This window comes from Gallinula chloropus (genome assembly GCF_964237585.1).
Source record: "Gallinula chloropus genome assembly, chromosome: 19".
In the NCBI taxonomy this organism is placed as follows: Eukaryota; Metazoa; Chordata; class Aves; order Gruiformes; family Rallidae; genus Gallinula; species Gallinula chloropus.
In genome coordinates, this window is record NC_140104.1 from 8,704,620 (window position 1) to 8,730,204 (window position 25,585).

A 25,585-nucleotide genomic window follows, 5' to 3' on the forward strand; every position below is an offset into this window, starting at 1 on the left:
TGCATTTCCAAAGTAAACAGAAGAATCAAAGGCAGAGGATGGGATTAGGAGAATTTAACAACTTGCTTTTGTGCTCTTCTGAGCTCTGGTGCTGAGAAATACCTGCTTTATCATGACTGCTGCTGACTAGAGGATACTTAGGAAAATAAATGAACCAAATTAAGCTTTGGATACACTTTTAAGTTGGCTTCCAAAGAAATCAAAGCTTGTGTGTTTGTGCTACTGATCTGCTTTCATGTATTACACAGAGATTTTCAATTGCCATGGGAGCTTTTGCCTGGGCTGTGTATTCCCAGCCAAGGCAGGTCTGAGTCCAACGCCGATGTCTGGCAGCCTTGGGCTGGGGACAGGGCTGACCCGGGCGGTGGGTGAGCCCGTCCCGTGCTCCGTGGTTTGTTTTGAAGGACAGGCAACCACAACGTGGGGATCCTTTGAAATAAATGTAGAGTTTGCTACTGATTTTTCCTCCCTGTTGTCCCCAAATTGTGCCTGGTCAATAAATCCCAGCCCAAGGATCTCCTGACGGCTCCTTCTTCCTACCTGTGAAATAGCTCGTCAGCATGGGGAGAGGTGGGTAAGTGGACATGACACTCGTAATTGCTGTGGCTTTTATGTCCCTTAGAGATGTCTGAAGCTAATAACTTTATTACAAGAGCCCCTCACAAAGATAAATCCTGTTCTGTACATTCTGGTTTTACAACTTAGCAGATGATTCCTTGTTAGAACTTGCTGGGTAAGTGATGTGCATTTCAAAATGCCCATGCATCCCTAAATCTTTAAAGCATAACACATAGTTTTGATACCCTAATTCTAAAACATTAAAGCATAACATGTCAGAAAAACACTTAATGGAAATAAGGTAGGTGCATTAAAACCCAAATGTGGTGGGGAAATGTGTGGAGGTTTAGAGCTGAAGTGATCAGAAATAGTTTACAAGCATCTAGTATATTCAGAAGCTGTAAACACTCAAGTGTACCAGGTCTTACAAGATGCTTGGATCGTAGAAATGGCTTGCTTTTCTGTTTACTTCAGAGAGTAGACACAATTGATTTAGTATTGATAATCCCTTTTGCAAGAAGACACGTGCAACTGAATCAGCAAAATCCAAACTAAAATAAGCAATCGATGAATGCAGCATGATTAGGAAGTGGCCATATGAATAGCAGCCTGAACACTTGCTTTCTCTTTAAGCTTGTTCATAATCTTTACAAAAGCCAAATGAAGATCAATTCATTTCCTGGTGGAGCTTTATTTCTGTGGGGAGAACATGAATGAAGCTTGTTTCAAATCAATCGCTTCCGTCTGTGGAGCGGCTTGTCACCGGTTCAGATGGAGATGTGAGGTTTTTCCTTTCCTACTGAGAGCTAAAGACAAGGAGCAAACCAGTAGTGGCTGAGAAGCAGCCAGTGGGACTGGATTAAGGGAACTTGAGCAAGCTGGAACCTGCCTGTGTGTGTTCGCACACACGATGTGTGTGTCAACGGCAGAAGATTGTACCGTGATTTATAACACATATTTCAGCCCTGGTGCTTTGCAGCCCAATCACCAGTAAATCATTCAATCCAATCAGCACACTGTTGAAACAGAGGGATTTACCTCCCAGGTTCCCAGCTGCATCAGTACAACGTACGTGTTGGTTTACTGTGGCGGAGTGGAAGGTGTGCAGGGCCAGGAGGGATCTGTGCCTAGCTGCAGGCAGGAGAGAAGAGCCACATCTTGGCTGGGAATAATGCATTGAGCTTGGCTGTGCAGGTGGGAGAAGGTTTTGTGTTAGGTTTTGTGTCTTACCTCGTGGGAAGGGAGTAGAAAGTTGTGCAGCATTCACCAGGTGAGGAGGCACCTGAATTTCCCTGCTGTGGGTTCAGGTAGAGCCCCAGCCCTCTGATGTGCATGGGTAATGGCAAGGGTGTCTTGGGAAGGTGTGGACCAGCCGCTTGTATTTTGGTACAAGTTTGCTGTTTGCATTTTGCATCTGCTCACATCAAGTATGTCACAGCCAGTGCTGCCCAAAAACATGTCTGAGAAGCAGTGTGCATGGAGAGCCTGGAGTCACGCTGTGTGTCCGTCTCCTCCGGGGCTGGTGGTGGTGTGGCAGGGTGGGAAGGGGCTGACCTCAAGCATGTCAGTGTCTCTGTTGCGGCAGCAGACAAATCTATAGCCTTAAATCCTGTTCTCTGGGTTTCAGTGATGGTAAAAGACTTCCTGAAGGGCCTGTGCTGGGTACCTGTGTATCCGTTGCCGTTTGGGTCCCTGCAGGTAACGCAGGGATTTCTGAATGGGCGAAAACCGGCGTGAAAGCCAACTCCTGCTCATCGCTGGAAGGTACGCTGGGTTTTGGTCTTAACCCTGTAGCAACCCAGCTTTTGTTTGGCTGGCTCTGTTGGATCCTTCCCTGACCTGCCTTGTCGGTGTGGAAGTGGTGTTCCTGTGCTGGTTTGCACTGGGGAGCACTGGCTGATCTCCCTCAGGTATGCTCAGGTCAGTCACGTTTGCCTCCCAATTTTGCCTCTCGTATTTTATTTTGGTGGAGGAGGAGTGTGTAACCCATAACAGTGCAGAAGGCATGCAGGGACATGCTTAACCCCAGGCTGGCTGTGATGGTGTTGGGCCTTCATCTGTGGAGTAACGGGAAACTGCTCACACATTGCTGTGACCGCGTGATGGTCTGTTGTGTGTGATGCACCAGGAGAAATCTGTTGCACAATGGAGTACAGAGTGGCCAGTCACTGCTTTTGTCTTCAAGTTTATTAACCTCCCATTAGTTGTCCCCTACCATTAAGGGGGCACCAGTATTGATAACCAGTTAATTGCATTCAGTTGACTAGCACCTGATATGGGAATAGGAGTAGAAATGCAAATTAAAATCAACCTCATCTTCTGGTGTTCAACACTTTTGAAGTGGGTTGGGACTTGCTTCCTTTTTTTTCCCCCCAGATGAAGCAGGTTGTGTCTCTTAGCCAGCGGGGTGTGTGTGAGGAGCTTGCTGAGCAGCCTGCACTGCATGGTGTGCAGGTGGGTTGTGGCTGTGCTGGCACCGGCCCGCTGCTGCCAGGCTTGCAGAGCTCTCCCAGCATGATTTCCAGTGTGCAGTGATTTGCCAGACAGGGCTGAGCGACACCCCTGTGCTGAGGCTGGTCTCATTCTGACAGAGGTTAAGTAAACTTACACAGTGATTTCTGTACATAACAGAAAAGGTTTAAAAAACTCTTCATCTTCCCACCTCATAAACCCGTCAGCAGAGTGGATCAGTTATTACCAAAAAAAAGCAAGCAAGAAGCTCTGTCTCTCAGATCACTGTGCCTTTTAACTCCATCATTTTTATACTCCCTCTCCCAGCCATGGCACTGTTCCACCCAGGCTTCCAGGCAGCACACACACTGGCCACTTTTCTTATTCATTGCCCTGAGAACGTACTGGAGATGTCAAAATCCTGCGTTCCCGTGAGATCTGTCCTCATAAGCTGCTCCTAAGGTATGGCTGTGTACCAAGGATGAGGTAAGGCTCGTGGCAGTAACGGTTTTGTACCAACCTGCCTGAGCAGAGCTGTGAGGGTTGGTGAAGCTGGCTGGTGTGACGGCCACTCTGAAGTCCAGCAGCTCTCGTGGTGGGGTGAGGGCTCACTTCACTGGATGTGTCCCTCAACGTTCTGTCTAGGTCTGCCTGTGATCCAGGGAGAAACAGGCACTTGCACCTAGCCAAAAAGTAGCTGCATCTGTCTGATGCACCAGACAGCAACATGCTTGTGCCTCAGTGAGAGGGGTGGGATGAATGGTCCTTCAGCAGTGTCAGTATCTCTGCATTGACCTCAAAGGGAGCTTTGACTTGTACCTCAGACTGCATGTCTTTTAATTAGTGATATCCAGCGTTGTGTCCACGTGGTTGGCTCCCTGAGTAGCAGACACCTCTAATAGTGGATGTCAAAACACACAGCATTAATTTCCAGTTTTACATTACTGCCTTTCATCCCCCATCACTGAGCACTTACAGCTTGTAATTGTTCAGGATTCCGTTGCCCTGTGCAGCAGAGTCAGTGTTCCCCTGCTTGATGGTGCTGGCTGGCACAGTGAGGAAGGCACCTTCACCTTCTTGCAACGTGGCCATGCAGAGCAAAGGCCCTGGTCTGTGCCTAGTCCTATCTTGTCACAGTGTATTTTGTCATGTGGGACTGATGAGAAGCAGGCAAAGAACTGGGGGCTCGTACCTCCTATTCGTCATTGTCATCTCCTCTCCATCATCTCCTCTCCATCTCTATGCAAGAAGACCATACAGTGGAAATCATTACTTGCACCCATGGGTGGCTCTGGGATTATGAACACACTCTGTGTTATCCTGCTCTTGGGATGCTGCTGCACCAGAAGAGTCTTGATCATGGGGTAAAATTGTTGGTACATCATATTTGGGGAGTGCTCTGAAAATACCTTTTGGGGAACCAAAGGGTCAGAGCTCCTGTCCTGGTTTCAGCCAGGATAGAGTTCATTTCTTTCTAGCAGTTGTAATGGTGTTTGGGAGTTGGGATGGGAGCAGTGCTGAGAACACACCCATGGTTTAGTTGTTGTCAAGCGGTCAGGGACTTCTCAGTTGTTCATCCTGCCCTGCTAAGGAGAAGGGAGGGGACACAGCCAGGACAGGTGACCTGAACTGGCCAAAGGGGATATTCCATGCTAATTATGTGATGCTCAGCATCAAGGGGGGGTTCTGGTGGGGGAGGAGCAGGCAGCTCCAGGATGCGCAGTCTTTGGGGATGGTCCAGCTTCAGGACAGCTCTGAGCTCTGTGGCCTGAGCTGTGCAGTTCAGTGAGAAACTGCATTGTGTGTCACCAGTTGCACATATTTCTGCTATAAAAGACTTACTAGTGTATTTCTTTCTCTGCTGTCCCAGTAAACTGTCCTTACCCCAACCCATGAGGTTTGCCTCTGGGATTTTTCCTTCCTCCCTGCTCCCCAGAGCGAGTGGCTGCCCCGTGGGGCTCAGCTCCTGGCAGAACCCCCACAGCTCCCTGGGCACTGAGATGTGGTGATAATTCTTCCAGTCATAAGATGATGTTTGCTCCAATTTGGCTTGTGAAGAGCTGAGTAAAATGGGAGAGAGTAATTTTGGGGAGAATTCCACTTAACGTGCAGAAATTCTAACCAAGTTGTCTCTTATGCACCCTTAGCTTTAACGATGCAGTTCCATATATCATTGTAGGAAAGGCATTTAAAAATGTATGAGCTTATTAAGTTGAACTCTCTCTCTGCTGCTGAACCATGTTTTATAGGAAAATCTACAAAATCCTCTAACAGCTGTGCCAACAGAGTTGAGCACTTTCATGACGCTAACGGTGTTTTTAAGGACAGTAAGTAACAAGAATCATTTATTCTACTAATCAAAAGAATATTTGCCTATTTAAATATTCAAACCCTCAAGCCTTATGCAAGAATAAAATGTCAGGAAGGGATAAGCTCCTGATAAGCACGTTAGCTGGATTTATTTTGTGTGATGGCCAGCAAAGAAATGATTAATAACTGTACTTTGGGAGGAAGATTGGGGAACTGCTGGGTGCTCAGAATTAAAAATAAAAAGTGTGTGTGTGTGTGTGTGTGTGAAATCTAGCCACTCTGATATGTAGGAGAGGAGGAAATCTTTGAAAACCCATCATCAGGTTGTTCTTTCATGAAGAAGTGTGATCTCTAGAGTCAGAACCACCAGCGTCTTTGCCTACCTTTTCTTCTTCCACAGGCACGTAGGACCTGGGTTCTTTTGTCTGGTTTGTGCTACTGTTCTTCTGTTGACCTTTCCCCTGTGTGTATTTTTCACACTTGACATCCATCTAAAGCAGAATAGAGCCTGGCCTTCTTGGTTGTAACATGGACACTGTACATAGTGTCCTCTGGATACTGGGTTAGAGGGAGGGATGGGGGGGACTCTCAGTGGCTCCATCCCTGGAGGTGGTAAAAAAACATGTAGACGTGGCACTCTGGGACATGGATTAGTTGTCATGGTGGTGTTGGACAGAGCATTGGACTTGATGATCTTAGAGGTTATTTGCAACCTTAAAGATTCTGTGATTCATGCTGGAGGAAGGACACAAAGCAATGGGTCGGCCAGGGTTGGACAGTAAGGGAATCTTACTCCAGTGTGATACAAAGGTTTTACAGGGGAGTTCCTGGTCTGATGGTGATTCACTTCTGGGCAGTTGTTACTCTGCATCCCCTGTTCCGCTGCAAAGCAGTGACCATTCCTGCAGTGGTGGAAGTGGGAATTGGGAAGCCTGCACCACGCTGGAGTCTGCAAATAGGATGTGCTGCTTCTCTTGTGACACCATCAGTTAGCTTGTACTGATGTTCCAAAGGAGTAGCAACTGGTCTGATTTGGTGGGACTTTGTGTTTGGGGGATTTCCAGCGTTCTAGTGGCCTTTCCTGCTGTGTTGCAGTGTGTACAAGCTTTGCTAGCTGCTTGTGGTCAGGGCTTAAGTTCTCCTGTGCTTTGTAGAGCGTGAAACAGAGATGCTTTCCTTCCAGCCAGGGGTGTGTCTGCAAGGTGCCCGAGTGCTCTGCTGGCTGTCTCAGCAGCAGTGGTACATGGCGGGGGTGTGTGCCGTGTCACAGGGCGAACAAGTCACAGTGTAGCTCTGAACTCTGCCAGTGCCTGCCTGCTGTGCCTGCCAGGACAAGCTCTGCTCTTGCGGTGACCCAGGAGGTGTTTTCCTCTGCTGTTGAGGGAGAAGGACCTGAGCCTGGCCTTGGTGGCTCATCTGCCTTTGCTGCCTCTCTGCACTCACATGTATTTATTGTGAAAACAGCATCTTCAGTCCTGGAGCAGCGGAACAAAGGGAATGCTGACGCTGTTACCCACAGTGAGCTGCCCAGAGCTCACTCCTGCTCTGTGTCTGGGGTAGGAGCGTGGGATCTGCCTTTGCAGCTGGCAGCATGTTGGGAGGAGCCCCTTGGGACCTCTCCCTGTGCTGCTGACAGAGGAAGGCTTCGCTGCCAGGGCGAGCGGCTGACCTGCCGTGCTGATGGTCTGTGCTGGAGGCACGATGCCTGATTCTGCTCCCACCAGAGCATCACGTGCCTGTCAGACAGGCTGACACATCTACATCAGAACGGGGACCTCAGCCACAGCTTTAAACCAAGGGCTGGCAGTGATGGGGGCTGGGGAGGCACATTTTTCTTCCCGTTATATTTTAAGACTCTCCCTGAGGATTTCCCCTTGGTCTGTCTTGTTCTTAGTTATAGTTAGATCCTTGTTTAAAAATAAAAGTGCAGCTTGGTTGTCCTCTCCCCAGGTTCAGACACCCTGATCTTCAGGTGTGTTTGAGTGCTGCCTTCGATGGGTTTGGTTTTCATTGGCATTTCTCACGCTGTCTGTTTGGCTTCACTGGCCATTGTGTCTGCATCCCTGACAGAAGGAGCCGAGTTGAGTGTGGAGTTGGCAGCGACCTTTGCAGAAGGCTTTGTGCTGGTGGGGCTGTGGTGGAGATCAGCTTTGGGGCAGTCATGTGCAGACAGAAGGGCGAATGGCCAAATCTGCCAGCAGAACCTCTGGTTACGCTCCGGACTGTGCCTCGGGTAGTGCTGAGGTGGCACCAGCCGGGAGGAAAACAGCTCGTGGCAAAATGTTGTGTCTGTGGGGTTCCATACGATGCAAAAACATGTCTCAGAGCAGATGGTGAGACTGCTGTACCCAAGCCTTGGAAGGCACTGCGAGCCTGCGCGTAGATTGCTCTGTACCTTGCTTAAAACTGTGATTGAAAAGCGTGGTCAGCGTGGTGAGGCTGCAGTGGCAGACACTTCTCCTTCAGCCGTGTTTTTCTAATCCCTCTTTGCCACGGGATGCTCCTCCCTGTCCGTGTGTCCCTGGATGCTGACATACTGCCTCTGTGGGGTGTTGCACTCCATCCCTCAGTGGGAGAGATGGCTCCAGGCAGGGTAGTAGGCATTAGGTATGAGTTATTAAAAATATATCACTAGGAAAATGAGGTTACTGATGGATCATTTTCAGGTGGCCTGTTGAAGCCCGTTCTTTATCTAGATCTGAGCATTTACCTTTAAACCACTGGGTATATTTGAAAGCCAGGGTGCATCTGCCCAAAGCTGCCTTTCCAGATTTATAGAGTTCTGCCTCCCAGGTGGAAGTGAGGACAGCCATACTTCCTGTGTAAGGGTATTTAATCTCCACTTAAAACTTTGGTAGGCATATTTATGTTGGGTTTGGGGGGAAGGAGGCAGTACAAAAGGCACAAATTAGGAAAAAGGTGACGGGCTTGAAGATCAGGGGTTCGGTGTGGAATAGGAGCGGATGGTCTGGGCGAGACGTATCGCGGGAGGTGGGGATGAGTATGATCTTTGACACAGCATCTGGGATTACTGATTTCTGGCTCTCTTAGTATTAGCACTATTTATGGTCTGTGATCTGGGGAGGGAAGCAAGCCGCAGGTCTGTCTGTCCAGCTCCTCTCTGGACTAACATGCTCATTTTTTTCCAGAGTGTGGGATAATGGACCTGTTGTCTGTAGCTATGGGCTTTGAAAGAACAGAATTCACTATTGCCTTTGGTTAAGTTGTATCCTGCCATCCATAGGAGAACAGACCCTGTCACACCATTGGCAGAGAAGTCTGTCCAGTGTCAGCTCTGTGCGAGCACGGTGGGATCCGCAGGATCTGTTGTCAAGTGGAACAGTCCATGTTCCATCTTGTTCATATCCCGTGCCAACTGGTGCTGGTAAATGGCTTATACTTGGAGAGGGAAGGTGTAGAACCTGTCTGAGCTTGGTGCTGGGCAGGGTGGTTTGAGGTGGTTGATGGAAATCGCTTTGTGCCCCAGAAGACAGCTGATAGGTATTAGGCGGGTAATAGAGTGGCTCATGCTAAACCACTGAGCAGGAAGAAGTGGGTTTTAAATGTTACTTGCCATTTTGTGGCCTCTTTATGCTCCAAGAGTGCTTCCTCTGATTCCAGGTTATTTTTCTGCTCTGGGATCACAGAGCAGTAATGATGTGATATCCCTTTTCTGTTACAGAGACAGCCAGGAAGCATTCTCACCTCACTGCACTGGAGAGTAGGTTTACAGCTCTGTGCTGAGCATAAAACAAATGTTGTGAGGACTCAGAGTCCTGCAGACACACATATGGAGTAGCAAAACTTGGGTTTTTTTTAATTTTTTTACTTTTGTTGTGTTTTCAAATTGGCTGACTTGATTAATGTGCCCTGATGTATGCCAAGCTGTTCAGCATAAACTCGGCATAAACCCTTCCTCCATCTCCCCCTCTCATCCTTCATTTGTTTCTGAATTGGCTTCTTAGATAAAGCACTAACTGGGAAGAATTCACAGTAAAAAATATCCTCTATAAATGTGTTTCATGTGTTTCCTTGCATGTTCTCCTGATGGCAAACTTGGACCTCACGTACCACGAAGATCTCAGACCTGAGAAAGGTGACAGTGTCACAGTGCTCTGGCCTGGGCCCCGGCCACCTCATCGGCTGGGTGGGAGGATGTGGGGACTTGGTCCATGGACATGCTGGGCAGAGGCTTCTGCTGGGTCTGGTGTCTAGTGTGGGTCTGTCAGCCTGTTTCTGGAGTGGAAAAAGATGTCTCTGAGCCTTGGACCAAGGATAGAGTAAACCCCTTTTTTTCTCCCTGTTTAAGGACACACGATGCTTCTCAATGAGAGCTCAGTGAGGTCCTTAAATTAAACCCAGTGCCATATGTCAGGAGGTTTTCCCCAGCTTCTCAAAACTTAGGGAGAGTTCTGTGAGCATGATTTAATGGGACGTAGTCAAGCATGATTTAATGGGACATAAAATGCCTCTTACTCTGCTATCCCATTGATCTAAATGAGAGACAGAACTGTAAGGGATCTGTTTCTCTTGCCTCTTGATTCATGATATTTTGATATAAAACCTGCAAGCAGATGCCAGCCTGTGGTTAAGTGAAGAGAGTGAGATTTAGTGGGGGAAAAGTCGTTGTGTAACTTGCACTAATTGGCTTCCAGGTATTGGCAGGCGTGTAGCATCGCATGCTGCACCAGTCAGCGATCCTCCTCCAGGAAAGAGGGGACTGGGAGAGATCAACTGCAGCCTGCTTTGGTTTTCCTCGGTTAGAAGTATTGTTAGATGAAGGAAAGGCCATACCTGGCCCTTCTGCAGGGTGCCTTAGTCCTGCTGCTCTGCCTTGGGGCTGCTTTGGTGCTTGGCTGATGAGCTCCTGGGCAGGAAGAAGTTTCTCAGCCTTTCCAGAATGATGGAAAGCTGGAAGTGAGCAAATTCAAAGTTAAAATGAGGTACTGGTCTTTAACCCCATGGGTAACTAATCACTGGCACTGACAGGAATGCATCCTGGTGGTTTCTCTGCTGTATTTTATTAAATTAAAAAGCTTTTAGATGTTTTTGAGCATTCCCTTGGAAATCTGAGTGACTGGCCTGAGACTTGCTGGTGGGCAGAGTGGATACATCATGAGCAGAGCGTTCCGGAGGTGGTTCTCCTCCAGCATCCTGGGAGCTGCAGAAGGTTTTCCAGCCTACCTAGAAATGGATTTGCTGTGCTGTGAGTTCACGCTCTGGAAAAGCTTTGTGAAAATCTCAGCACAACATGTTCGTTCCTAGAGCTCATTGTGTCTTGGTGTGCTGCTTGGCCTGGAGCTCCCCTGAGAGCATTCTTGAACATCACATTTATGTCATTGATTGGTAACCCCCAAGGAGAGCAGCCCATGGTCTGAGCTGAGGACCACAACTGTGCCACAATCCAGTTCTGACCCCGTGCATCCCCTCCTGGGTAATTAATAAGACTTGAATTCTGATTTCAGAAGTGTTTTGGCCTGGAACTGAATTTTGCAGGTGCTGCCAGGCAAAGCAGCCTGATGATCTCCTGCCTGGGGGCAGTAACTGTGGGCAGAGGAGGAAAATGTGACTCAGGTGTGGTTTGGTAGCTCAGGCATTGCTGGGTCTCAGCCCTGAGCCCTTCATCATTGGTCCTGGTGGAACCCTGAGCCCCACCCCCTCCCATCACAGGCACTCCTTATTCTTGCTGTTCCTGGCAAGCTCTCCACTGGTCCTTCTAATTATCACAGAATCACAGAGCTGTGGGGTTTGGAAGGGACCTGGAGATCATCTTGGTTTGGGTTTTCCCCTTTCCCTCCTCCCCGGCTCCCGGAGAGCCCCGGAGCTCGGTGCCTTTCCAGTGCCCATGCAGGAGCATTTGTTGATGTGTTGGCTTGTCAATAATGAACAGCTGTGGTGGAGCCCGGGGTGCTGAAGTCTGATAGCATGTGGCTGTGGGCAGAGAGCATCACTGCTGATGACAGCCTGTGTGCAGAAGTCTGACAAACTTGAGGTTAATTTGGTTTTTAATCGCTGCTTTCCCCGCTCCTGTGGTTGCACCCACAGCCTCCCATCCGTGCTGTCCCCTTCCCCCCCTTCCCACCCCGCTGTCTTTGGAGAATTGCAGCTTTGTGCATGTGAACAATGTGAGTCTTCGACTTGCCAGCTCCTTCCCCTGACTTATCTCTTCTCCCTGTATCTTTGTTCGCCTGTCCTCAGCAATCGGGGAAGGAGAACCCTGATAAGAGTGGTGCATGGCGAATGGGAATGAGCCGGAGATGAACCTTGGAGGGCTCAGTTTGGATTTTCCTCCAAACCTCTTTGATCAGGAGCTGAGCTCTTTATCCCTCCTGAAGCGTGCCCCAGGGGAAGGCTGCCCCGAGGGGTGCACTGATTAAAGGGAAATGCGCTGGCTCCCCGACCCACCTTCTCTTCACCCTTGCTGGTATCGACACATATCAAAAGCAGGTTTTTAATCTCAGAGTCAGTTGAGCTTGACTTTCATGGCAGGATTTCAGGGTCAATTGTCACTTTACCCCATCACAACCGTTCCTTTTAAAGAGAGATCTTCCCTTTGGGAGATCCTTCCCAGCATTCGGTACGTTCCCTTGTGCAGAGAGCTTGGCTTGCAGGAGTTAAATCGAGAAACACCACCTTGTTTTCATCCAGCACACTTAACCACTGAAGGCGTGTAAAGTACCCTGTTTCCTTGAAAATCTTTGTCTCCCGAGTCTCATTTTGGAGTCTGAAGAATGGCTGCAGTTGCCTAAGAAACACCCAGTACAATTAAATACAGAGCCATTGTTGGGGAGTCACCCAGCTCGAAGCGGTGCTGGGATGTTGTTCCTGTGTTCTGTCTTTCTTTGCTTCTCTGGGCAGGATTTGCTCTGTAAACACTCATCGTAATTGGGTGAACACTGCTAGTGTTGGGTGTCTGATCTGTCATGGATGTGGGGAGGGAGCAGGGAGGCTCCTTCTTCCCTCACAGGTGTGGGGTGGTAGGAAGGCTGGAGAGCTTGAGCAGATTGCTTGGTGTAGTTAAAGATTGCCTGCTGGCTCACTGCAAGGACTTCATGAAGATGAGGTGTCTGGTTAGGATAAAGCCTGGCATTTTGACAACATCTGTGTCTCTCTGGAGATATGTGTGCTCCTTGACGAGCTGTGGTTACCTGGAAGAACCTCTTCCACTTAGAGCTACCCCAGCGCTGCTCTGTGGGTCCCCGTGGGCTCAGGGTCCGACAGATCGATGTAAAGGGAACCTGCTGCTGGCTGGTAGGTGACTGGGGAGCTCCTTCCACCTCTGTCCTGCTCTGATACACAGAGCTCTGTCTGAGCAGATGCCCAGCCATGAAACCAGCTCCAGGTAAGGCGTTACACGGTTGCAAGTTGTTGGTTTTAACCTCTCCTGGCTGTGAAGTACAAAGGCACTGGTTCATGGCAACGCTCTGCTGGGTACTTTGGTGACAGGAATGTGTTCAGAACTATCTGCAAAGAGAGCTAAAACATTTATTAAGACTATTTAACCAAGGGTCATTTCGTATTCATTTCTTTCCAAAGCAAATGGGAAGAAGATTCACAAGTGCCGTTTAAGAACAAGGCTCGTGTCTGAGCACCTATTAATCTTACAACAGAACAAGAGTGGGGAGTTTCAGTGGCAAAGCTGTTTTCTCAGTGCCCGGGGCTGCCTTTTGTTACACAACCACAGACCTCTGCACGCAGGCATGAAACAGCCTCAGCCAGCAACCCCCTGAGTGGCACCCAGCCCTTGGTGCTCTCTGATCTTCCATCGCTGCTGTCTCTTCCCCAGCAGCGCTGCTGGGATGAGGTAACACGAGGCTGTGCAGAGCTGCAGGACATCAGCCTTCGTCTTGCGCTGTGAATTCAGGTGTGGGCAACTCGAAGCGCGGTGTGTGTGCTCTGCTAACCCCATCTCTCTCTCTGCCCTGCATGCTACAGGTGCAAAGAGCTGAAATACGGCAAGGACCTACCCCAGATCTCCATCATCTTCATCTTCGTGAACGAAGCGCTCTCGGTTATCCTGCGGTCGGTGCACAGCGCTGTGAACCACACGCCGGCTCACCTCCTGAAGGAGATTATCCTCGTGGATGACAACAGCGATGAAGGTTAGCAGCGCTGGAATCTCAGAGCTCCAGAACACTGGGAGGGTGTTTAATCCTTAAAATCTCAGGGCAGAGTTGGGCATCCTTGGGAGTGGTGATGCTGCTGGGAGGCACCCAGTGTGCTGGCCGGCACACTGGTTTTCTCCAGTTTCTGTAGCAAAAAAGGAACAGGATCAACCCAAAGTGAAAATTGGAGATAATTATCGATTGAAAGGGTAGCTGCAAGCTAGGAGGCTGAAGGAAACCAGAAAGCCATCTTTCCTTTCTCCTCACAGTAGTGGTGGTTCTGGAGTGTCCTTGTTCCTAATAACACCGCTTTGGGGGTCACAGAGGTGCACCGCTTGGTGTTTACCATGGAGCTGGGGGCCGAGCCCCCAAGCCTGTGAGGGGTTCTCCTCTAGCCCCTTGCAGTGGTTTTACATGAGAGGTTTTCTCTGTGTGTGCCTCAGTTTCCCTGTCTGTACAGTAACGGCCCAGGCTTTGTAAATAGCTAGGACCCTGCAGAGACCCTCCTTCCTCTTACACTGTGGTTTTGATATGAGGAGACGAACACACCCAACAGCTCACATCAGGCTGTGGCAAAACACGGAGGGGCTGTTAGGCTTTCCATGTTACACGTGTGTCGTTCTGTTCAGCCTGCGCTGGGTCCCTGTTGCAGTACCATCCCAGGTTCTACTGACACCCAGCTGTGGGAGGTGGTTTCATGAGGAGGCATTTTCAGACCCTGATTCTTCCAGGATTTGTTTTTCCCAATTTCCAGTTGAATAATGTCATTAGGGTAATTAAAGTCTTTGTGAAGAACAGCAAATGGTTAACTTACTTTGATTACTGCCTTTTTTGTTTGCACTGCATGCTTTTAATGTTCTTTAAAAAAGGTAATAGGCCTGTGTTGTGGATGCCCTGATCAAAAGGGAAGAACAGGAAAGGTGCAGGACGGGGAGAGCTCATTTCCAGAGGGAGCCTGGGAGGTTGCTTGTCTGCCTGCGATGAGATGAGAGGGTATACAGCAAGCTACTCAAGCCTGTAAAAATAGGCACTCCAATACCACAGTAATGAGCACCATAGAAAGCTGATGAATTATAATTACCAGGAAAAAAAAAACATGAGGGCAGCTCCTCAGCTGGTGGGAATCACAGCAGCTCCAGTGCAAAAGCTGGGCTGATGTGCACCAGCATGGCCATGGGATTTCAGAGCTGGAACGATTTGGCTGGTGAAGGGAAAATGCAGGTGATCTGTGGCTGCTGGATTTAACACTGTCCAGTACTCGGTTTGAAATGCCAAAACGAGATGCTGCTTCTCCATGCTTTACCATATCAATGGGGCAAAGAGAAGAACACTTTACAAGAGGAGCCATCAGTAATAATTACTGAGCTGCTCTACCCATTGCCACGAACAAAGAGATATGTTTCTAAACAGCCTCCACCCATCATTCAGGATGCAGCACCAAGGCTAATATCCAGTCAAGTACTCTGGAGATGCTATTGAAAGGCACGGGACGATGAAATGAGTCCTTTAGAAAAGCATCGCCCCCCCAGTAAGCTGAGACTGCAGCTGGCAGTGAGGATGCGGAATGGGATCTCTTTTATCAGCTGCAGGGCACCGGCTTCCCTGGCTGCTTGCTGTGAGGGCTGGGACAGTGCCGGTGGGGACTGGCGGTGGGGCTGGCTGGTGACAGGGTGTTGACAGGGTGGTGAGAGGGGTGGCCAAGCTTATAACATGCTTGAGCACCTCCAGCTCTGGGATTTCCTCCTTGTGCCTGTTACCACAGACCAACCAAGCTGCCGGGTTGTGCCGAAGTGCCTCGGGGTGCCCACCTATCCAGGGAGACAGATGCAGGTAGATGACCTAAACTGAGGGAGAAATTCATGCATCAGGTGCAGGAGGAGGGAAAACCCCCACCACCTCGCACGCCTGGGCAGTGGGCACTCTGGACCCCACCAAGAGGACACACTGATTGTGCCAGGAACGTGAGGATCCAGGGTCCCTGAGAGCCAGGGATGTGCTGAGGGATGTACAACACCAGAACAAGAACATGGCTCTGTCCTCAAAACCTTGCAGCAGCCGTGTGCAGGGAGAGTGGGTGTAGGGAACACAGCGATGCTGTTAGCGCTGGGGTTAGTTAGTAATGTCAAAGCTGTGCTGCTCAGCCTTTGTAGCCATCATGACAAATGAGATTTTTAAGGAGGGATTTGAAGGAAGATAATGAGGTAACTTGGCAGATGTTTATGGAGAGCTCCTCCCAAGCGTGTAATAATCTATTTTTCTCATGTAAAAGAAATGATACAAACCAGAACGCATCTCTGGGACCCGTGCGCTCGCTCTCTGCATCGTCAAGGAGCTTCAATGACAGCAAGGAATTATTAATGGCAATAACATTGTTGTGTAGTTCCCACTAATGGTAGGAAATAATTGTGAGCAGCAATAGCAGCATCGTACAGTTGATGCTTTGGATATTACAAAGTCGTTGCGATCTATGGATTTGGCATCTACAGGAAAATAATTACATGAGAATAGTTTCTGCTGAGCTCTAAGATTTAGAGGTGAATCCTGGAGAATCAAGTGCTGCTGGCAAGCAGGGGATGGGCTTGTGTGGGTACGACTTTGGTGGCTGTGATGGAGCAAGAGGAAGAATTACTTTATCCTCTTTGTGAGCAGCTGTGTCTGTTTGAGGGACGAATTGTATAGGTGTCGGGCTTGTTCCTGTAGCCTGAGCAGAGCCCTTGGGCTCAGGTTTGTACACCTGAAAGGAGGTTGACCTTAGTGGCTCCAAACCAATAGCTGCACCTTGGTGAGTCACCAGAGACAGCTCTGGGAAAGCTGCTAAAGGCTGGTGGAAGTTCAGGAGGGGTTCCTGGGCAGGTTTTGTCAGGGAGCACTTTACACAGATGCAAAAGGGAAATGCAGCTTGTGTAAGTGAAGAACAAACCCAGTATTAAAAGACCTTTGGGCTTTTCTAGTCAGCTTCAAGGTTTAGAATGAGTCCTGGGGATGGAGGTAAGAATGGCACACCCCGGCACCGCTGGCTGTTGTTTGCCCTTCAGGTAGAGCCCTGGCTATGTACAGAGACACCATCAAAACCTCTTGGTGTTTTGTAGTTCTCAGACTGGAACAAACAGCTTCTGAAGACTCACCAGCCCCTTTTTGCTGTATCTTTGTTGTAACACGGTGTGTGCAGCAGCTCTGCACAACACAGAGGTGTGCAGTGAGAGATTCAAAGTTAATGAACACGGTTGGGCTCATTCTTTGTGTCTGAGCTGTAAATAGACAAAAGATCCCACTGTATTGTGTGGGGGGAGGCCTCCTTGAAGGAAAAAGCTTGGGGAGTTGTAGTTTGAACCCCTTTCTCCCCTGAGCTGTACCTTGTACATCATAAAGACTTTTTTTTTGGAGGCTGCTTTTGTTTGTGTTTGTTGCAGGGGTGTAATTACAAAGCCAGGGCGCAGGTTGTGTTTTGGAGTGATAACATGATTCCTGGGTTGTTGGAGGGATGCAGCTATGTGCCCCTGAGATGCTACGTTATCTCACAGCTGCACACGTTGTCAGAGTCTGTTGCTTAATCATCACCTGCTTTTTTTTTCTTGCTGTCTGTCTTTTGGTGTTTTTAATCTGGGATAATATCTCTTTGAAAAGCAAACCTCTCAGTAGAAAAGAAAACCTTGGGATAAAAGACTGCTTAAAGGAGCTGGCTGCACTCGGGGAGGGCGTGCTAGGGGTTGTAATTTCCCTCAGTGTAACGTATGAGCTGTGACTCCATGTATCGCTTTCTTGTTTTGCAGCTCATTTCAGCAGTGACACCAGCGGTGTCTGCACGCTCCCCTGGGAGCTGGCTCGCCTGTGTTGCCTGTGTGTTTGTGTTTAGGGGAAGGTTTTAACAGAATTCCAAGAAGCTGAGTCATATGGTGGCTCCTCCTAGGTGCTGGGCCAACCGGAGCAGCTGATTACTCCAGTCCCTCAAACTACAGATGGGTTATTCCTGTCACTGGCCTGGTGCTGTCCCACTGGTGTTCAGGTTTGAGGTGCTGAGGTCCCACCAAGGCATGTGGGAGAGCAGCAACCCTTGCTTTGTCTGTAGCTGGCTTTTGGTGAGCCAAATGAACCCAAGACTTGGAGCCAAATGCCCTGCCTGGGCCCAGCTTTGCCTGTAACCCTGGGTGAGGACTGACTGATGCTCTTGCTCCCCTTTCCACCGTTTCCTCTTCAGTATTTGCAAGCAAACATCAACTTCAGTGGCTCACCTGGTTCACAGTCCCACTGCAAAATTCCCCATAGTTGTTTAATGCCCATTTAAGGGGTTTCTTGTGGGAGTCTGTGCTGCAGAATCCAGCCCACACTGGCTTTGGTGTTTCAGGGAGGAGACTGTGGGACAAGGGAGTGCTGGTGGCTCCAGCGCTCTGGAGCATGCCCAGCCCTGGCTCCTGTGACCTCCAGCTTTCAGTGTTTCTGATAACAGCCTTGGGCTCTGTAGACTTTTCCTACCCAGCTCAGCCTGACAAACCCAACTGTTTTCTTTAGGGGTGTAGAGGAGGTGTGGCCTGCCCCCAAGGACCACCCGGGCATTGTTGTGTGGACAGTTTCCTGCTGGTGTAGTCCCCTGCGCTCTTCTGGTGCCTTCAGTCTTTGCTCCTTTGCACAGCACCAGGCAGTTCCCACCTGTAGTTCTGGGGATGTCAGCGGGATTTGGGAAGATTTGGCAGGATTTGGGGAGATTTGGGCAGGATTTGGGGGAGATTTGGGCAGGATTTGTGGCAGAGCACTGAGCAGTGGATGTTCCTGCAGTTGCTTCTGGGCTGATGCCCATGACATGGTTACTTTCAGTGCTGTCGGGTGATTCAATTTCCCTGGCAGGCCCATTTCCTGGAAAGCTCATGTAGGTGACAAAATACTTTGCAATAGATAACATAAGTCATTGCACCTGGCAGATGGGTTTTTTAATAGAGCAACAGGTCTATTGGATTCTAGTTCCTTGGACTTGCCCTTCAGCGAGATCAATACGGACAGATTGAGAGCAAAAGGCAGCAGTGAAATGGAGCCCGCTGGCATTTTCAGCCGGGTTTCTCTCTGCACATCTTCTCTGGAGGCAGCAGAGACTGAACCCTCCCAAATACCTCCATGTGCCAGCACTGGCTGCATCCTTCCCGAGCGTGACTCGGGAGTGACGTGGGGGTTGCGTTGAAGGGTGGTCCGGTGGGCTTCCTCAAAGGCTGTGTGAGGGCAGGGAGGGGGCAGCCATAGCACACAGAGTCCTAGATCCCTGTGAAGGAGGAAGGAACCTTTAGATCCCTTTGCAGTGCTGAGTTTGGGTCGAGTCACTGGCTGTACAGATCCATGCAGGCACCTGGTCCTGTGTGTGGGAAGGATGAAGGTGAGCAGCTGCTCTGCTCCCATCTTGGCTCCTGACTTTGTCATTATTCTGCATCCGGAGTTTGAGTTTATGGACACTGGGCTGATTATCATGCTAAAGTCAGCATCAGCTCAGTATTTAGTGGGTATTCTCATTTTCAGAAGGAGCTGAAGGGGTGACAGCCCTGCTGTAGCCTGGTGCAAGGTAGAGGTGAGGACTTGGCAGCAAGTTACCTGACCTGTGAGGTGCTTTCTCCCCTTCTGCAGCTCGCATGGAGTCCTGAAGACAGCAGATCCAGAGGCCAGTTTGCATGAAAGCTGACTCCCTGGAGTGAGGGGGTCTGCTGCTGTCCCTTGGGCAAGCCATTTAATTTCTGGCATAGTCCTGCAGGCCTCCCAACCTTCTGGGACATGCTGCAGAGAGACAGCAGTTGGGGATGAAGCATTTCTTATGTTAATATGACAGACAAAAAGCTTTGCTGCTACTGACCTTAAGGCAACAGCTCTCTGCATCCTCAGCCAGGAGCCAGGCACTGGGAAAATGCACAGCACAGCCACTGCGACTTGTTTTCCTGTTCTGCTCGTGGCACTCAATGAAACAACTGGAGTGAAGGAAAACACAGGGTGAAATTAGGAGTGACTTCAGATGACTTGGATTAAGATGAGGTTTGTGAGTGTGTTGTGAGTTTCAGCCCACCAGAGTTCCCGTGGAGGGAGCTGAGCACCTCTGGTCTTGCGGGATCAGCATCTTCAGGACCTGGGGAGCTCTGACAGTGTAGCTGTGCTGGGGCTGGGGTTTCATTGATGCTTTCAGACACAGTCATGTCAGTCCTGCTCATTGGCAAGGGGAGACCTGGGCCAAGGCACACTCGATGCTCGAACAGGAGTTCTGTCATGCATTCCTGCAGACTGGCAGTTCAGTTTTGTTACCTAATATTGGTTTTTCTGCATCTGCATTTTTGGATGTGCTGAGAAATGGAATACAAAGCCCATCCCAAGGCTGTGCCTGCTGGCTGGGTGCCCAGCTGAGTGCCACAAGTGTATCTCATCGTGCTGAGTAGCACTCTGCAGCCACGCGGCACCATCCCCTCTTCCTGCGGAGCTGCACACCAGCTCAGAGGGGCGAGAGGCTGGCAAAGGCTGGCACCCATGCCATGCTCAGCCCCACTTTCCCTCAGGGTTTGCACAGGCACATAGGCAGAGTGAATTCCCACCTGAAAGGTGCCTGCTGTGGGCTGAGCCAGGCTGGGAGGGAAGGCAGGGAGCAAAGCTTGGCAACCTCTGCAAGGCTGTGCAGGGAGCCCTTGGCAGAGTGGGGCTGGAACCACATTTCCCAGGTCTGGGTGGTGCTTTCGTCTCCCTTGAGTAGCAGCCCACTGGGGACGCTTGTGCCTGCACTGTGGGCTGGAGAGGGGCCCTCTGGCCTCTGCCGGTGAGTGCGGCGGTGGGTTGGGATGATGCTAGTAACAAGCATCTTCTCCAGAGGGTCTCCATGGTCCCCTTGTGCCATGTCACAGGTCTGTGGGTGCGCTGTCCTGCTCAATGCGCTCTCAGCCCATCAGTTCTCTGCTTGTTGGCATCCAGCATCCTTTCAGAAAGGAGGGGGCTGTGGCTGTGGCTCCCCAGGGATTTATTGACAAGCTGCGTGTTGCACAGTGTAGTGGGCATGGGAATCTCCAGGGCTTTACCCTTCAATGCATTTGAGACACGATTCTTCCCTGTTTCCCTACAGCTGTCCTCTCCTTTGAGCTGCTCAAACAATTCCCAGGAAGGTTTTTTACAGTTTTCCTTTGACTGAGATTAAAACTCCAATTTGGAAGTTGTTTTAATTGTTCAGTCTGACCTGGAACACCAGACTCTGTGGCATTAGTGACGTACCTTCCGACAGAAACATGTGCAATGCTGATGCTGTACTTGTGGGGTTACATCCATCAAAAAGCCATGTCTCTGTCTCCTTAAAACCATTCCAAAGAGTTGTTGTCTCCATAAAATACCGGGTTTGCTCTGAGTGGCTCAGCATGAAATGGAAGTTGCTGAGTTATCTGTGGCTGTGATGCAGATGCTTTGAATTGAGGAAGGGGCTCATTTGCTTTATTCTTTTTATTCTCACTTCAGCATAGAAGAGAAATGAGACTTTGGGGAAATTGATATGGGAGGGGAACCATCCCGGAAAGGCAGTCTGAAGAAAGCATGCTTTGTGTGCTTGGAAGAAGGCGTGGAAGGGAACAGATAATCCCCTTTCCTTTCATGATTTCTTGGGCTATGACCAGCAGATGGGACTTGCTGTTTACTATCTTGCTCTCCATTGCCATGTTTCCTTCATGCAGGAACCCACGTGCACTCAGCATATGTCTCAAGTGTTTTCCCCTGTGGATTATGCCAGTGGTGACCTTGCTGGGGTCACAGATTGTATTTTAATTTTCTACCCTCCTAGAGCCCTGTAGAGGTTGAAGACCATCTCAGGAGCTGCTCTCATGGTGTAGAGAGTCTGTGTGGGTACACAGTGGTACCGCTTAGCTTTTACAGTGCATGCCTCATCAGTAGATCTTATAGAATCATAGAATGGTCTGGGTTGGAAGGGAGCCCAAGGATCAGAGTTCCAACCCCCCTGCCACAGGCAGGGCCACCAACCTCCAGGCCTGGAGCTACACAAGGTTGCCCAGGGCCCCAGCCAACCTGGCCTTGAACACCCCCAGGATGGGACATCTACCACCTCTCTGGGCAGCCTGTTCCAGTCCCTCACCACTCTTTCTGCAAAAAACTTCCCCCTAATATCTCATCTAAACCTTCCCTGATCTTTACACACTTATCTGATGTGCCAGGAAGTGCAATGACATAAGATTTCTGGCAGAGCACTAGTGCTTCTCCACATTGCTGAAATAACACCTACCAACTTGCCCCTTGTTGTAACCCCTCACACGCTTCCATGCTGAAGGCTTGTGTGTCTTTATACTCAATACTTGTAACGAGCAGAAAGTTTAATGCTGGTAATGACTGCAGACTGACAGATCCATTATGCTCTCAGCCACAGCACATATACATGCTTAGACAATATAATTAAACAATCTGTGGTTTCCAGTGAGCAGAAGATATGTGGTATGAGCATCTTCTGAATGAAGTCAGAAGTCTCATTCATGCTATGAATATCTCATTCATGCTATTGTACAAGCAGGGGGAATTTCAGCTTTTCTAGTAGCAAAGCCTGGAAAACATCAGCAAATGCCAAGACAGTGGTTGTGAGGCTGAGAGAGAAGATCATGGAGCTCAAACATGATTTGACTTAGTCTAAGTTAACTTCAGATGGGTTTTGCAGCATATCTAGCAATCAATTCAGGTAACATCTCCATCAGAAACAGGGACCACTGGTGTTTGGGATCCATGGGTGACTTGTCTCTCGCTGGGGTGATCATCCAGCTGGCCTCTTGCTGCCCTTTGCCTCTAAGGACGGGCTCCTTAGTCATCCCACAGCAATGTTTTGTCAGCCTCGAATTTCCTTTGTAAGGGTGGTGGCCAGTCCATCATCAGGTGGTCTTTAGCAAATCCACATTGACCGACCCTAAATGATTATGTCCCTCCTGGTGGGGTACAGAGATGTGTGGCTCAAATAAACTGTGTTCATTTCCATCAATAAAGTGGGCTTGTTTTAGGTGGAAACTGTTGCATCTTTTCACTGGGTTCTCTGGTGCTTCTCCTCTAGAGGAACTGAAGGCGCCGCTAGAAGAATACGTCAACAAGCGCTACCCAGGGCTGGTGAAGGTGGTGCGCAACCAGAAGAGGGAAGGCCTCATCCGAGCTCGCATCGAAGGCTGGAAAGCTGCCACTGGCCAGATCACGGGGTTTTTTGATGCTCATGTGGAGTTCACTGCTGGCTGGTAGGTGCTGAACCTCGAGCTCTCGATTAGAGTGTGTGTGTGTGTGTCACACCCAGCCTGTCACTTTGTCGGGGTGGGTTCACAAACAAATCCTCTGGGCCATTAATCCTGTTGTCCTTCTGCATGGAGTGGCCGCTGAGGAGATGTGGTGGGAGGACACAAGGGAAATCTGTCCTCACCCTTGTCCCCTGTACTCCTTCCCTACACCCTCCACTTATGCATGCGTAACCCCCCTCCATTGATATTTTTCAGGCTGGTTTCCCATTCCTGTAGCCCTAAGTGAGCTCTGTAAGCTCCAAAAAAAGCCCAGACAGCAAGGGATTGAGAGAGAAAGCATTCCCTGCTTCCTTGCCCTTCACAGCGGGGTCCCACCGGGGAAGGCTTAGGTGGTTTACATTGATTTGTCTCTTCTGCAGCCAGGAATAAGTGCAGAGGTGCAGAAGCAGCAAGAGGTGTTTCATAAGGAATTTCTTTCAGAGACTCAAAACATTTGAGTTCAATCAGCTTAAGCTCCAGTCTAGATCATGAGAGGAGCCTGAGAGGGATATTTTATTTTTTTTCTCTAACCAAGTGTAAAAAGTAAATGGTCCATGTTTAGAGCAGTAGAGGTAGGAGAAACTAACTGGTGTCTAATTTGAGCAGAGTAACATCCACGAGAAAAATGCTTTAGCAGCTGCAAACAGGGAGTTCTGCGTGGTTATTGAATTCTTTGTAATGACAGCTCAGCTGAAAGGTGTATTTAGGAGCCGCTTCTTATGTTGATATCTGTATTCCAAACTAAACGTTCCTCTCTTCGGGTCATTAAGTCCTCACACCTGATTTTATTGATATACAGAAGCAGCTCCCATTTACTGAGCTCTTGAAACGTCTTTTCTAGGTATCACAGAATCACAGACTTGTAGGGGTTGGAAGGGACCTCCAGAGATCATCAGGTCCAACACCCCTGCCAAAGCAGGGTCCCTAGGACAGGTCACACAGGTCAGCGTCCAGACAGGGCTGGAATATCTCCAGAGATGGAGACTCCACACCCCATGGGCAGCCTGTCCCAGGGCTCTGGCACCCTCACTGGGAAGTTCTTCTGCATATTGGTGTGGAACTTCCTGTGCTCCAGCTTGAGGCCATCACCCCTTGTCCTGTCCCCACAGACTATTGAAAAGAAGCTGCCCACTGGGGAAGGAGCTAACTCCTCTGTGTCTGGTGTCCTTGGATGGGCCATAGTTCTTGTATGGCAGGAGTCTGTGGGTGGTCCTGGAGCATCTTTGCTGCTCCACTCCTGGCTGTGCAGCTGGCCCACGCTGCAGAACTGGCCCCCAGTTAACAGACTGGATGGTTTTGTTGTTACCATAGCAAAGGCGTTGGGAAAGCTCGGGTTAAAAACACAGACGTTTTGAAAATTAGACATTTTGGCATATGGAATGATTCCTTAGTAATGCTTTTTGGAAAGCAGCACACCAGAGCAAACATGTTGGAAAAGATAAAAGCCTGGATTCAGAGGTTTCACTTCATTTCTACAGCTTTAGCACTTGAATTTGTGTGGTTGGTTGTACAGGAGCCCCAGGCACTCCCCAGTCCTCCAGGCTGCAGCTCCGTGCACGGTGGCTGGTCTTGGTGCTCCGATGGCAGCTCCCCATTAGGGATATGGCTGGGTGGGAAATCCCATCATGGGGAAACACTGGAGCCCCTTGCAGTATCTCCCTCACAGCTGGCAAAGCCTGGTGAGCCTTTCACAGATAACCTCTCCAGGTTGGCAGCGCGAGTGCCTGGCCTCTCACTGTGGTTCGTGTGCTGATAACAGTGTGGGCAGGCGGAAGGGTGAGGCAGGGCCTGTGTGTCACAGTCTGGGGGCACTTGTGCCATCTCTGAGCTCCTCAGGCTGGGCTTTGCTCCGAAGACATGGTGCCACTTGTGAATGGGAGCAGAGAGGAGGCTGCCTTCCTCCCTTCTGTGTACTGAATGGGTGACGGGAGCACGTTTCTTTTCAGTGGTCTGTGGGGACAGGACAAGGGGCAATAGCTGCAAGTTGGAGCACAGGGAGTTCCACACCAGTATGTGGAAGAACTTTTACAGAGTGAGGCTGACATAGTCCTGGGACAGGCTGCCCAGGAGGGTGTGGAGTCTCCATCTCTGGAGATACTCCTGACCCAAACCAGGAGTGCTTGAACTCCAACATAACCTTGAACCTGCTCTGGCAAGGGGGGTTGGACCCGATGATCTCTTGAGGTCCCTTCCAACCCCTATGATTCTGTGATTCCTGACCCTCAGCTAAGTGCACACACTGTGCAGAAGCTGCAGCGTCCGGATGCAAAGTACAGGAGAAATTCATGGTCTTTCCCTGCCCTTTTCTCTTTCTCACCACTCAGGGCTGAGCCAGTACTCTCCCGAATCCAGGAAAATCGGAAAAGGGTCATTCTCCCCTCCATAGACAACATCAAGCAAGACAACTTCGAGGTGCAGCGTTACGAGAACTCTGCACACGGGTACAGCTGGGAGCTGTGGTGCATGTACATCAGCCCACCCAAGGACTGGTGGGACGCTGGAGACCCCTCGCTGCCCATCAGGTATGTCCCAGAGCCCGCGGCCGCTTGCTCTCCGTCAGCAAGGTGCAATGAGGCAAAAGAGCAGGGGGAGAGAGCAAGGAAGCCAGCGCAGTGGGGGCTGATGGAGCATCGTAACACCATCCAGCTTGGGGGGGGGAATCCCCACAAGCCAGGGAGGGCTTTCCTGGGGTGAAGGGATTTGTAAAGGGGTTTTATTTGGTGACACTGTGCAGAAACACCAGGAGAGTGTAGAAAGTGTGTAGATTTACCCACTGTTACAGGTAACTGCATATATAACAAAGTGGCTTTACCTTAATCACAGCATTAAGTGTTTGCAAATCATAAGGAATGAGGTGATTGTTCCTGGGTAATGGGCCAAGCAGGAATTCCTGCAATACAGCACTGGGCTTTCTGGAAT

General features: G+C 49.7%; 1 protein-coding gene across 1 annotated transcript in view; it reads left to right on the forward strand.

Moving 5' to 3' along the window:
* The window catches only part of GALNT17 (polypeptide N-acetylgalactosaminyltransferase 17), a gene marked incomplete at both ends in the record, with an annotated part of 211,297 nt that overhangs the window by 64,107 nt on the left and 121,605 nt on the right, over positions 1 to 25,585 (forward strand). Inside the window, 3 exons of the mRNA XM_084273005.1 lie at positions 13,255 to 13,421; positions 22,456 to 22,630; positions 24,991 to 25,188. Of these exons, the coding sequence (XP_084129131.1) occupies positions 13,255 to 13,421; positions 22,456 to 22,630; positions 24,991 to 25,188 (540 nt within the window). The remainder of the gene's footprint in view (positions 1 to 13,254; positions 13,422 to 22,455; positions 22,631 to 24,990; positions 25,189 to 25,585) is intronic.